We start from the raw sequence: 14042 nt of genomic DNA, 5'->3' as shown, positions 1-14042 counted from the left end.
ACTGAGCTCCACCAGAGGTGCCTCAGGCCAGCTTATTTTGTTTTTATTTTTACTTTTTATTTTGTTTTCTTTTTCTTATTCATTCTATTTTTGATAGGGACAATACCAGGGTGCCTTGCCACCCCCGTTCCCCCCGTGTACGGGCAGAGGAAACCTGGTGTGCACAAGCAGTCAGTCTTCCCTCGCACCCAAGTGGTCGGGTCTGCGTACCCCTCCAGGCTCCCTGGAAGCACCTCACACCAAGGTAGCTCCAGAGGGCTAGCAGAGCTGAGGACCTGCTTGAGCCTTGAGCCGAAGATGCGTCCCTGAGATCCCCGCATCCATCACCGACGCGTCTTCAGACGGAGCCAGGAGCAGGTAGGGAAACGACGAGTCATCTGTCCCCTGCATCCAAACCGCCGCCTGGAATGGCGCCGGTGGGTCAATGCAGGCCGTGATCCCGGGGAGCATCATTAATTTAGCCACTGGCTTCGGCCTGCATTCTAGCAACGCCCCCTCTCACTACTCTGGAAGCCGCTCCCTCACTCAGGAGCAGCTCCTTTCCGATTGGCCGTCACACTTAGTCCCAGCCCTGAGACCACTCAGCCTCTGGGGCCCGTCTCTCTCCTCCAGGCTGCCAGGAACACTGGACGCCATTTTCCATGTGGGGAGCAGACTTGGCTCTGCACTTCTGCAGCACTATATACCGCTCTGCTCAGCGGTATATCGCTGTCTCTCTAGCGGTGTGTGCCTGCTGGCTAGCGGTGTATATCAGCTATTAGCGGTATATACTGGCTCTGCCTGCAGGTATATGCCGGTTGTTGACAGTATATGCCATTTTGCTGTGGTATATACCGGCTCTGCATAGCAGTCACTTTATAATACTGCTAGTGGCTCCTCACTCATATAACTCTACCCCTATAGGGCTGTAGGACTCTATTGCTGACATGCGTAACCGGAAGGGTGATAAACCTTCCCGGGCGTCCTCTGCGGACCTGTACTATGCCTGTACCACCTGTGGACGCTCGTTTTCTAATGGCCGAAGCTATCCACGATGCCGGGGCATGGGCTCTTCTAATGTCTAAAAGGTTAGATTACCTTGCCGCTCAGATATCCCAGCCGTCCTCCGGCTCCCACAGCCTTCCCCCGGCTCAGCTCCCTCAGAGAAGCCTGCCTGCTGCGTCTGGTGTCTCTTCTCCAGAACGTAAAAAGGCTGTTTCCAAAAGGCGCCATTGCGATCTCTACACCTCATCCGACTCGGACGGTAGTCAGTCTGACCGAGGTTCCATGATCTTTAGTAGTCACGATTCTCAAGACTCTGACTCTGATTCAGATGTCCTTTCTGAGTCTAGGCATATAGAAGACACACTAATTTCGGCTGTCAATCACTCTCTGTCGATCTCTGATCAGCCTCCTGACCCAACTTCTCAGTCGGGAATCAAGCGGGCCAAGAAGCCTCCTAAATCCTTTGCTCAGGATCCAGTTTTTCGGCAAATTATATCTAAACGGTGGGATCACCCTGATAGAAGGTTTAATAAAAAACCCTTCTCTTCATTTGCTTATCCCTTTCCCTCTGAAATGGTTAAGCCCTGGTCAGTACCCCACGTTGTGGATCCGCCAGTATCCAGACTGGCTAAACACACGGTCATGTCTGTTTCAGACAACGCGTCTCTCAAGGACTCGTCCGACCGCGCAGTTGATGCTGCGGTCAAATCTATTTTCCAGGCTTCGGGCTCCTCTTTTCGCCCCCTGTTTGCCTTAACATGGGTCGCGAGAGCTATGGGGGGGTGGAGCAAGAACCTACGCAGGATGCTTCGCTCTTGTAATATTCCCCCGGCGGCTTTTGAGATCCTTGATTTCTTCTCTCTAGCCTCTAATTATTTTCTTCATGGCTCCCTAGATGCAGCTAGTTTGTCAGCCCTATCGGCGGCCAATGCTGTCTTTGCCCGCAGAGTCCTTTGGCTAAAAATATGGAATGCGGACAGTGCCTCCAAGAAATCCCTGTCCACACTCCCCTTCCATGGCCTGCGGCTGTTTGGAGAATCCCTGGACAAACTCATATCTGAGACGACGGGTGGTAAAAGTACCATTCTACCTCAAAAGCGGCCTGTATCCAGGAATTTAAAAAAAAAAAAAAAAAAAATCTCCTTAGCGCAGGCAGTCCTTTCGGCCTGCCCCCCAAAAACCATCAGCCCAAGGATCATCCCAATGCTCAGATCGAGGATCCGGTCCCTCAAGGGGCTCTTCTTGGCGTTCCCACTCCAAGCAACTTAAACCCAAAGGACCTCGCTCTGTATAGGCCCCCTCAGCATGACGCCAGGTATCCCTCAGATCCGACTCCTGTTGGAGGGTGGCTTCTGCTTTTTCGGGATATCTGGCTAGATCACACTCACAATGCTTGGGTTCGAGAAATCGTCACCTCAGGTTACAAGATCGATTTCCATTCCCTGACGGCCAACAGGTTTCTGCGTTCTCCTCTTCCAAAGTCCAAAACGCAAAGACAGGCCTTATTTCAGGCCATAGCCTCTTTACAGAAAGCAAACGTCATCATTCCAGTGCCCCTGGAACAGCGCGGCAAAGGTTTCTATTCAAACCTTTTTGTCGTTCCCAAAAAAGATGCCTTGTCCTCCCTATCTTGGACCTCAAACGGCTGAACAAATTCGTACGCATTCGAACTTTCCGAATGGAATCATTGAGAGCAGTGCTAGCCGCCATGGAACCTGGAGAATTCCTAGCTTCCATAGACGTTCAAGATGCTTATTTACACATTCCCATATGTGTCTCTCATCAACGGTTCCTTCGCTTTGCCGTAGGACACCGTCATTTGCAATTCAGGGCCCTCCCCTTTGGGCTGGCCACTGCGCCTCGGGTCTTCACAAAGGTCATGGCAGCCGTTATGTCCTTTTACGCCCAGAGGCATCCTGGTCGTTCCCTATTTGGACGACCTTCCTGTCAAAGGGAGCTCTCTTCAAGTTTGCTCAGAAAGCGTGCAGATTTGCCTAGACATGCTGTCAAGGCTAGGATGGCTTATCAACTTCAACAAGTCCATCCCTCATTCCTCATCAGCGCATCACCTTTTTAGGTATGCTGATAGACACGGCTCAGTCCCGAGTTTTTCTTCCACAGGACAAGAGGTCTTCCCTGATCCGGGCCGCCCAATCTTTCCGCTCTCGCCGTCACACATCCCTTCGGAATGGAATGAGAGTGTTAGGCAAGATGGTGGCGGTCATAGAAGCCGTGTCCTTTGCCCAATTCCATCTGCGCCCTCTACAACTGGATTTTCTATCCTCCTGGGACAAGAGTCCAGCTTCCCTAGACCAGTCAGTCCGCCTATCTCTGTCTGCGCTCAGCTCCCTCGTCTGGTGGACTCAAGCCTCATCCCTATCTCAAGGGAAGTCCTTCCGCCCGGTCCACTGGCAAGTAGTCACGACGGATGCCAGCCTGATAGGCTGGGGGGCGGTGTTTCTCCACCACACTGTTCACGGACGCTGGTCTCCTTCCGAGCACTCCCTGCACATCAATGTTCTGGAGATCAGAGCCATATTTATGGCCCTTCAGAATTTTCAACCCTTACTATTGGGCCTCCCTGTTCGGATCCAGTCAGACAATGCCACGGCCGTGGCTTACATCAACCGTCAGGGAGGAACTCGCAGCAAGGCAGCGATGAAGGAAGTATCCAGGATTCTTCTTTGGGCAGAGAAGCACATCTCCATTATTTCAGCTGTCCATATCCCAGGGGTAGACAACTGGGCCGCAGACTTTCTCAGCAGGCAAGGTCTAGCGGCAGGGGAATGGTCCCTCCACAACGAAGTGTTCCATCAGATTACTCTTCGTTGGGGACTCCCGGATGTGGACCTCATGGCGTCTCGAATGAATGCCAAAATACGTCCCTTCATATCCCGGTCGAGAGACCCGCTAGCGATCGGCTCAGACGCCCTAGTCTTTCTGTGGGCGCAGTTCTGCATACCCTACATCTTCCCTCCGTTTCCTCTCATTCCGAGAGTAATCAAGAAAATCAAAGCGTAGGGAATCCCGGTGATCCTCGTGGCCCCGGACTGGCCCAGGAGAGCCTGGTACCCAGACCTTCTCCAACTGCTCGGCGACACTCCCTGGCGTCTTTCCGACCGCCCGGATCTTCTGTCGCAAGGTCCAATATTCCACCAGAATACAGCACAGCTGCATTTGACGGTGTGGCGCTTGAATCCTTGATTCTAGCAAAATCAGGTCTTTCTTCTAAGGTAGTTCATACCATGCTTAATGCTCGGAAGCCCTCCTCCGCCAGTATCTACCACAGGACCTGGAAGACCTATCTTTCCTGGTGTGACCGTCATAATCGGTTGCCCCTTACCCTTTCAATCCCTAATGTTCTTGCCTTTCTGCAAGACGGTCTGGACTCGGGACTAGCTCTCAGTACCCTTTAAGGACAAGTTTCTGCCTTGTCACTATTTTTCCAGAAGCGACTGGCTTCTCGCCCTCAGGTCCATACCTTTCTTCAGGGGGTGGCGCATTTGGTCCCTCCTTATCGCCACCCCTTAGATCCCTGGAATCTCAATCTGGTTCTCGGAGCTCTTCAGCTTCCTCCCTTCGAACCTCTGAGAGAAATCTCTCTTCAACGACTGTCCTGAAAGGTTGCCTTTTTAGTCGCCACTACCTCTATCAGTCGAGTGTCCGAACTAGCGGCTCTTTCCTGTCGCTCACCTTACCTGATTTTCCATCATGATAAGGTGGTCCTTCGGCCTTCCCCCGCTTTTCTCCCGAAGGTCGGATCTTCTTTCCACTTAAACGAGGACATTGTGTTGTTGTCATTCTGCACGGTCCCGGTCCACTCTTTTGAAAAAGCCCTTCACACTCTAGATTTCGTCAGGGCTCTGCAGATCTACAGCTCCAGAACAGCGCCGTTGCGCAAGTCCGATGCCCTCTTCGTCCTCTCACAAGGACACAAAAAGGGCAATCCGGCTTTTAAATCCACGATTTCTCGATGGATCAGGTCTCCCATCTGTGAGGCATACAAAGCACGAGGTGTTATTCCTCCTCAATATGTGCGGGACCACTCTACGCGAGCAGTGGGTGCTTCCTGGGCTATCCGCCATCAGGCTTCGGCGGCCCAACTTTGCAAGGCCTCTACCTGGTCCAGTGTGCACACGTTTTCAAAATTCTACAGAGTGCATACGCATGCTTCCGCGGATGCTGCTCTTGGAAGACAAGTCCTTCAGGCGGCAGTGGCCCATTTATAAGTGGCCACTGCTCGTTTTTTTTACAGTGTTTTGATATATGTTGACTGCAGTTGCAGTCGTTAGTCAGCTCTTAGTCTGATGTTATACACTGTTAATAGTTCAGTTCCCACCCAGGGACTACTTTGGGAAGTCCCACTGTCTGTGTCCCCCAATGAAAAGGCGAGAAAGGAAATTACATTTTTGTGTACTCACCGTAAAATGTTTTCCTTGGAGCCTTTCATTGGGGGACACAGCTCCCGCCCTTGTGGTTTTGGTTGTCTTTCTCCTACTGCTTTTACACCAAACTGAGCTAGTTTCCTGCCTAGTTGGGGTATATGCTGTGGGGGGAGGCGCTAACACTTTTGCAAATCTAGTCACGCCTCCCCTGGAGACACCATAATACCCACTGTCTGTGTCCCCCAATGAAAGGCTCCAAGGAAGACATTTTACGGTGAGTACACAAAAATGTCATTTTTTTTCACCCATGCAATGCATAGGAAAAAACGCAGCAAGACGCAGCAAAAAAACGCGCAAAACACATGCGATTTTTGGATGCGTTTTTACTGCAGGTGCGTTTTTGTGCTTTTTTTTGCTGCCAAAAACGCTGAATCTTTATGGTCACAAAAAAAGGCAACATGCGCACATAGCCAAAGGCTGCTTTGCTTTGTGATTGCACCAGGTTTTGCACCTCATACTCAAGCAATTGCTTGTTAGGTATACATACTTTTGTAAGTTGGCCATACACATTAGATCAGCCTAGTGGGACTTATGTATGGGAGTTTCAAGATGGCTGTTGGAGGACACCTTACTGTGTATTTGCAAGCTTTAGGCTATGTTCACATGTTGCGTTTTTGCTGTGTTTTTTGTTGCATTTTTTAATACCAGAGTTTTTGATATGTCATTTTAATAAAGTAAGTTTCATATACCACAAAAGCAGCAAAAACGTGGCGATTGCTCTTTTGTACCGTTACTGCACTTTCAAATGATGAAATAATTGACATGCTGTTTCTTTAAAAAATGCAGCAGTTTTCCATTTCAGTCAGGAAAAAAAAAAGCTGTGTGCATGAGATTTCTGAAATCTCAAACCTTTTGCAAGTACTGTAAGGCAAAGTGCCCACGATCCGGATATACCGTGTCTTAGGCGCAGCATGTCCTCTCATTCGGGGCCGCAAGTGCTCACTGCAGGAGACCGTAGTTGTACTTGCCCATGATCATGGTTTGGGCCACTGCTGTCTTCCTCTCTGTTCTCCCTGCGGAGAAGACTCGTGGCACCGCAATAATTGACATGCTGCTGCCCGATAAGCCGCAACGCATATCATTATACGCTGTGGGCTAAACAAGTACAGGGTGCAGGAGATTTCTATAAATCCCATTCACTGTGCTTGTACTGTTCATCACAGTGTTTTGGATGCAGCGATAACATGCTGCGTTCAAAACGCTGTCTACCCTGATCGCGGGCACGCAGCCTAAAAAGCAGCTTTTAATTTGCGTTAAAAAAACACAGCAAAAACACACCTTATGAACATGGTCTAAGGATATATTCACATAGCGTTTGATACGCAGCAGATCTTCCATATTTCATTTATTTATCTGTAAACCTACGGCAGATTCAGCTAGCGCTGGCCATTAGTATTAGATGGTTTTCATCCGGATGCTCACTGGGCACAAGCAATCCCTGCCAGCGCCTATACATATGCATGCTTGGTGTGGACTGTATTTTGTAAAGGGAGAAAGGAAGAAGCTACTGCCTGATCAGGCACGGAAACTCAACATTCCAGATCCATTCCCCACCTTTTACCATCATCTGTCGGGTAAAGTCAGGAGTCCTATTCCCACTCCCTACCTTAACCGATGAAGTCACATAAGAATGAACTCTTTATTGAGAGTACAAACAGCGTTTCTGTTTATAAGGGGCTTGTTCACATTTGTGTATAAATCAAATGCATTTTATCTGATGTTTTACCAGATGCCACTCTGCTCAGTCTTAGGGGTACTTCTCACATAGCGAGATCGCTGCTGAGTCACGTTTTTTGCGACACACCAGTGACCTCATTAGCGATCTCGCTGTGTTACATTGAGCAGTGATCTGGCCCCTGCTGTGAGATCGCTGCTCGTTACACACAGCGCTGGTTCATTTTTTGGACGTTGCTCTCCGCTGTGAAGCACGCATTGCTGTGTTTGACAGCGAGAGAGCAACAATCTGAATGTGCAGGGAGCCAGCTTCTGGCAGCCTGCGCCAAGCTGTAACCAAGGTAAATATCGGGTAACCAAGCGAAGCCCTTTGCTTGGTTACCCGATATTTACCTTGGTTACTAGTGTCCGCTGCTCTCACGCTGCCAGTGCCGGCTCCCTGCACACGTAGCCGGAGTACACATCGGGTAAATAAGCAAAGCGGTTTGCTTATTAACCCGATGTTTACTCTGGCTAAGAGTGCAGGGAGCCAGCGCTAAGCGGTGTGCTCTGGTAACCAAGGTAAATATCGGGTAACCAAGCTCTTGGTTACCCGATACTTACCTTAGTTACCAAGCACAGCATCGCTGCCACATGTCGCTGCTGGTTTGGGGCTGGTCGCTGGTGAGATCTGCCTGATTGACAGCTCACCAGCGACCATGTAGCGACGCACCAGTGATCCTGACCAGGTCAGGTCGCTGGTGGGATCGCTGGAGCGTCGCTAAAGTGTGACGGTACCCTTATACTATGGAGCATGCCGACCAGCTTTCTTTTTCTCCTGCTGATTCTGCATGAGAAAAAAATTGTATATGAAAAGAAGGAACATAGAGTTTTTATAGTGCAAAAAAATAGTACAAAAAGTTTATTAAGACATTAGGTGAATATCCTTTAAAAGCACAGAAAATGTACCTGGACCAGGCCTTATAAATCGCTAGGGATTCAGGATATACAAAACATTTAAATTAAGGCAATGATTTGTTATTATAATATATTCCATATTGGACAGTGCTCATAGTTGACGTATCCCCTCAGGATCCCACATACGTTAGTATAACATACAGACAATATCAGGCAATGGATATCTACTAGTGATGATGGTAAAAACAGAATAAATGGATGCCTCTCCAAAAGATGCAGTGTGAACAGCAAAATAGAAATCTCATAGACTTTGCTGGTGAAAGGAAATGCATGCATCTTTGTGATGTCCAATACGCACCAAAGATGCATCAAAAGTTGCCCTGTGTGAACGTAGCCTAAAAAAGACCTATTCACAAATGATGTACAGTTAGACTAAGTTCACACAGGGCATCTTTTGTGCATCTTTGGTGCATTTTTGACATCACCAAGATGCATGCATTTCCTCCTCCCAGCAAAGTCTGAGATTTCTATTTTGCTGTCCACACTGGGCATCTTTTGTTGGCTGCATCTTGGCTGATTTTTTGAAGATGCAGCATGTCAATTATTTCTGTGTTTTTGCAGCGTTTTGGCGCCCTTCCAGTCAATAGGTTTGACTTAAAAATGCATTGGGAAAAACACGGTAAGAACGCAGTAAAAACGCAGTGCGTTTTTGTTGCGTTTTTAGTGCATTTTTGAAGGTGCATCCAAGATGCAGCATGACAATTATTTCTGCGTTTTTGAAGCGTTTTGGAGCCCTTCCATGCAATAGATTTAACTTAAAAAAGCAATTGGGCAAAACGTAAAAACTCAGTGCGTTTTTGTTGTGTTTTTGGTGCATTTTTGATGCACTGGCAAAAAGATGCCACGTGTGAACATAGCCTTATTAATATATTTTAAAAGTACTTGTATCAAATATCACAAAAGGATAAAAGCAAGAGAAGTGCTCTTGGTTTTTAACTTTTTTAATATTTGATACATGTAATAAAATTAATACAAAGGACCGGCACTCCAAATCTTCTGAAATATTTTTGTAGTTTATTCCATCATAATATACAGGCGTAAATTACGCGTTTCGGCTAATAGTGAGCCTTTTTCACATCTAGGCTCACTATTAGCCGAAACGCGTAATTTCAGAAGATTTGGAGTGCCGGTCCTTTGTATTAATTATACTGTGGATGCCTTCCTTGGACACGTGTACCTTGAAGGATTGTGTGCCGCCTGGAACTTCTGTTTATATATGTAATAAAGATATACTTTTAAAATGTACTCATGACTGTACATCATTTGTGAATAGGTCTTTTTCAATGTGGAAGGACCTTGTATGTTCTCCCCGTGTTTGCGTGGATTTCCTCTGGGTACTCCGGTTTCCTCCCACACTCCAAAGACATACAGATAGGGAATTTAGATTGTGAGCCCCAATGGGGACAGTGTTGCTGATGTTTGTAAAGCGCTGCGAAATATGTTGGCACTGTTATTATAGCCACATTTGCGATATGTAAAAAGTTTCCAGGGAGCCATTATTATGACTAAGTATACTTATACTGTATACTTCTTATATATTAAAAGACTTCTTTTCTTTCTAAAGCACCCATCTGCTAGCTAAATTGTTATCGTCTGGTAGCTTGTGCTTTACTTCTCCTTCCCAGACGATGCTAATCGCAGCTCATCTCACTGTCTGATGTTGCTGAGCTGTGATTGGCCGCATCTGGGAGGGAGGGGGTGAAAGCGCACCCCACCCAAATAAAAGTAAAGAAACCCCCAGTTGTAGTGCAAGCAGAGATTTCACATACTGCGCTCCACAAGCAACAAAAATATCTCTGCAACAGAGAGACCCAGTACGAAACTAAAAAAAGCTTCAAAATCAGTGACGTTTAGGAATTTTTAGAAGGTATTTTTAATGCCGGCAATTTGCAATCTGACAATCTGCTTGAAATTGTATAGCTAAAACTTATTTTTTTTTATTTCTTTTTTTTTTTTAACAGGATTTAGAATTTTGCTTTCTGCAGACCCTGGGTCTGTGGAGCAATAAAGATGACACATAGGACAAGTGATCGAGACTTACAATCTTCTGTTAGAAGAATGGGCACGTCTCTCCTGTTTCAGTTGTCTGTACACGAGCGAGAGTTGGACTTGGTATTTCTTGACCACAGTTATGCAAAACCATGGACGGCCCACCCAGATGCCAGTAATGCCCGCCCCACTCGAACACTTTTCATTACTCCACGGAGACAACAAGAAACTGCAGTGTAAGTTACAATTTCCTTTCCAAGCTCTGGGATTTCTGATTATGTGAAAATTGTTATAGTCGCCAATAATAAAAGTTGGACTTCTACACAATTCTCCATACATTTCATAGTACAAAAGAGCCTTTCAGTTTTCTCCACATCCAATTAATACATCAGGAAAGAATATAATGAACCCAACACGTGGGTTTTGTTGGTGGTTTTTTATTTTTTTTTTATTTTTTTTTTAAAGCAAGAAGTAAATAAAGCATATCATGCAATTTATTACTTTTATTATGCAAGCCAATGGGCATAGCTTTTTTTTTATACAGGGTCCATATCTTCAGAGTATAGGTCATGATCATTTAAAGGGAACCAACCATCAGGATTTTCATGTATAAATTAAAGCCAGTGCTATACTGGTGCTAGGGTTCGGAATGTAACCATACCTTTTTTTCTGAGATTGGATGTTTTCCTCCGAAATGTGTGCAAGTAAAGTTCCAGCAATGCACTACTATTTGATTGACAGGTTTAACAGGGATGGGAATATGTCGGTCGGGTTTTGCTACCTATTCCCACGTGTCTGCCTGGCCTTGGTAGATGCTAAACTGTATGGGCAGAATTTCCAACATGCCCCTCTCATGTCACAGAAATGACTCATACCTGGAAGGAGCCCATACAGTCTAGCATCTACCAAGGCTAGGCAGGCAGACACAGGGGTGGGAATAGATCGCAAAGCCCCACCCCCATATTTCCATGCTCCTATTGCACCTGTCAATCAAATAACAGCACATTGCTGTAACTTTACTTGCACATACTTCTGAACTAAAACATTGAAATTCAGAACAAAAAGTATGGTTACATTCAGCATCCTAGCGCCAGTATAGCACTGGCTTTACTTTATATACATTATGAAAATACTGATGGTTGGTTCTCTTGAAATGTGCTCAGAACCTTTAAGGCTATGTGCCCACGGGCGCTCGTACCTGCGAATGTATCCGCAGGTACGAGCGCATGTTTCCCGCAGCTGCTCGCCGGCGTCCGCAGCTATTTTTAGCTGCGAGATTACAGCGGAATAGCTGCGGTAAACCTGCGGACATTCATGCGAATCACCTGCGGACGTCCCGGCCTCTATCTCCATAGCGGAGAGCCGGGACATCCGCAGGTAATTCCGCATGAATAATTGACATGCAATTATATGTGCGGATGCGGGACATCCGCAGCATGTTCAGCAGCCGCACTTTCCGCAGCGTGGACACAGCACTCCCCATGTCCCATAGGATAACATGGGGAGTGACTGTACATGCTAAAACCTGCGGATTTATCTGGAAAATCCAGATAAATCCGCATGTTTTCCGCGGAAAAATCCGCAGATGCAAGCTCCCGTGGGCACATAGCCTTAGGCTGCTTTAACGCCTTCTTTTGGCAATCACAGTAAAACTGAACAGTTTTTACAACTGTAAACGTTGCTTCTTTTTTTTTACAATTGCGGGAGAAAAAAAAGTCTGCATCGTGTGCATGCAAAGTAAGGGGATTGTCGCAAGTCAAGTACTAGGCTCTAAAATGCCTCTTTGCAATGGAGCTGTGACCGTGCGTGCGAACCATCATTTTGTAAATCATCTAAGGATCTGGTAAAGACAGCGGAGTGCTGTAAGAAACTATGCGGTCCCATAAACAAATGGGGAAATGGCGCTGGAGCACAGTGACCACTGCTTTCTAGAGAAACATTTTATAGCCCCATTTTTTGGGATCGTAGGGAATCCATTTTGACAGATGGAGTTCAGCAAGTTATCACCTCTTTTGTGAGAAGACAACCCCTTTTTAATCCTTTTTGTACTTATTCAATATTGCAATGTAACATCACTAGTCAAATACTTTTTCAACTGTAATGTAAGTAATAAATTAATTTCCAGTGAGGCAGATGTCCCTATTGATATTGAGACGGTCCCGCCATCCCCTATGCCATTGTATGACAACCAGAAGGCAAGAAGTGTTATGAATGAATGCGAACGTCATGTCATTTTTGTACGAACGGACACTGAAGCTCCTCCACCGCCTGATGACTGGGAAGATCATGTGAACAGGTAAGATTTTCCCATGATCTATTAAGTGTATTCAACGGGTCTAACTAGAATACCTTTTAGTGTTTATCAAAGCTACAATTCTCCAGATTTTGATACTTTGCTTCAAGCGTTACTTATTTTTATTCCAGGCAGCTAATAAATTCCATTTAATGCAAATGTTTAACATTAAAACATTAAATTTAAAATGCACACTTTGTCTTGAATTTAATCCCTTAACGTAAAGAAACGTGTATATATAATGTACGTCCTGATTAATACCTCGTGAATATATTCAACCCTGGCATAGCAAGGGCACATTTGTTCCTATGTCTTCTGAATTGGGAGTTTGCTGAAATGTACTGTGATCCGTCGGTGTAACAGATCAGAATAGTTTGGCCCCTCCATCTAACCATATACAAAAACATGTTATCCTCTCAGAAACATACTGTAAAAGGTTGCCTGTCTGTTTAACACAGGTAGGCTGAGATAATCAATTGCCATCAAATGATGATATACTCAGATTCCCTTTTATCTTTTTTAATTTAAAAGAGAAAAAAAAGTTAGTGTTAAAAAATGCAAGTTTAACAAACTGTTTAATTCAAAGAAAAAGATATAAAACATAAAAAATATGATGCATTGTCAGGCACTTATACCCAGATTGTGTTTAAAATAATGGCACTGACAAACACAAGATGTCCTACAGAAAAACCTCATACAGCTCCTGGAATGTGAGGATGAAAAAAATGAAAGCAAATGTTTGGTCTTAACCAAAATAGGCCTGGTCCTCTAAAAGGAATGTCAGCAGTTTTATCTTTGTAATCTGAAGACAGCATGCTGCAGGGATTAACCGAGATTTCAACACTGTGTCTTATCACACTGTGTGAAGTTGCTTAGTAGCAAGGTTTATTTTAGCTTCAGTAGATTATCATTGCCAGACTAAGGGGTGCTTCACACATAGCGAGATCGCTACCGAAATCGCTGCTACGGCACGGTTTTGGTGACGCAACAGTGACCTCATTAGTGATCTCGCTGTGTGTGACACTGAGCAGCGATCTGGCCCCTGCTGCGAGATCGCTGCTCGTTACACACAGCCCTGGTTCGTTTTCTTCAAAGCCGCTCTCCCGCTGTGACACACAGATCGCTGTGTGTGACAGCGAGAGAGCGACGAAATGAAGCGAGCAGGGAGCAGGAGCCGGCATCTGGCAGCTGTGGTAAGCTGTAACCAGGGTAAACATCGGGTAACCAAGGGGGTTACCCGATATTTACCTTAGTTACCAGCCTCCGCAGCTCTCACGCTGCCTGTGCTGCCGGCTCCGGCTCTCTGCACATGTAGCTGCAGTACACATCGGGTTAATTAACCCTATGTGTACTGTAGCTAGGAGAGCAAGGAGACAACGCTAAGCAGTGTGCGCGGCTCCCTGCTCTCTGCACATGTAGCTGCAGTACACATCGGGTTAATTAACCCGATGTGTACTGTAGCTAGGAGAGCAAGGAGCCAGCGCTAAGCAGTGTGCGCGGCTCCCTGCTCTCTGCACATGTAGCTGCAGTACACATCGGGTTAATTAACCCGATGTGTACTGTAGCTAGGAGAGCAAGGAGCCAGCGCTAAGCAGTGTGCGCGGCTCCCTGCTCTCGCGGTTATGATTGCTGCTTCGGCTGCTGTGTTTGACAGCTAAGCAGCGATCATAACAGCGACTTACAAGGTCGCTGTTACGTCA

General features: G+C 46.3%; 1 protein-coding gene across 4 annotated transcripts in view; it reads left to right on the top strand.

The window, feature by feature from the left end:
- KANSL3 (KAT8 regulatory NSL complex subunit 3) overlaps positions 1-14042 on the top strand; it is a 314370-nt gene that overhangs the window by 110677 nt on the left and 189651 nt on the right. For all 4 annotated transcript variants that reach the window (XR_012753077.1, XM_075346203.1, XM_075346204.1 and 1 more), the window contains 2 exons: positions 10022-10285; positions 12175-12345. Coding sequence is in view for 3 of the 4 variants with exons in the window: in XM_075346203.1 (XP_075202318.1) it covers positions 10071-10285; positions 12175-12345 (386 nt within the window). In the remaining variant the exon portion in view is untranslated. The remainder of the gene's footprint in view (positions 1-10021; positions 10286-12174; positions 12346-14042) is intronic.

Source organism: Anomaloglossus baeobatrachus, chromosome 4 (assembly GCF_048569485.1).
Source record: "Anomaloglossus baeobatrachus isolate aAnoBae1 chromosome 4, aAnoBae1.hap1, whole genome shotgun sequence".
NCBI lineage: Eukaryota > Metazoa > Chordata > Amphibia > Anura > Aromobatidae > Anomaloglossus > Anomaloglossus baeobatrachus.
Note: the sequence above shows the minus strand (reverse complement) of the source record. Positions and strands in the feature narration are given on the sequence as shown.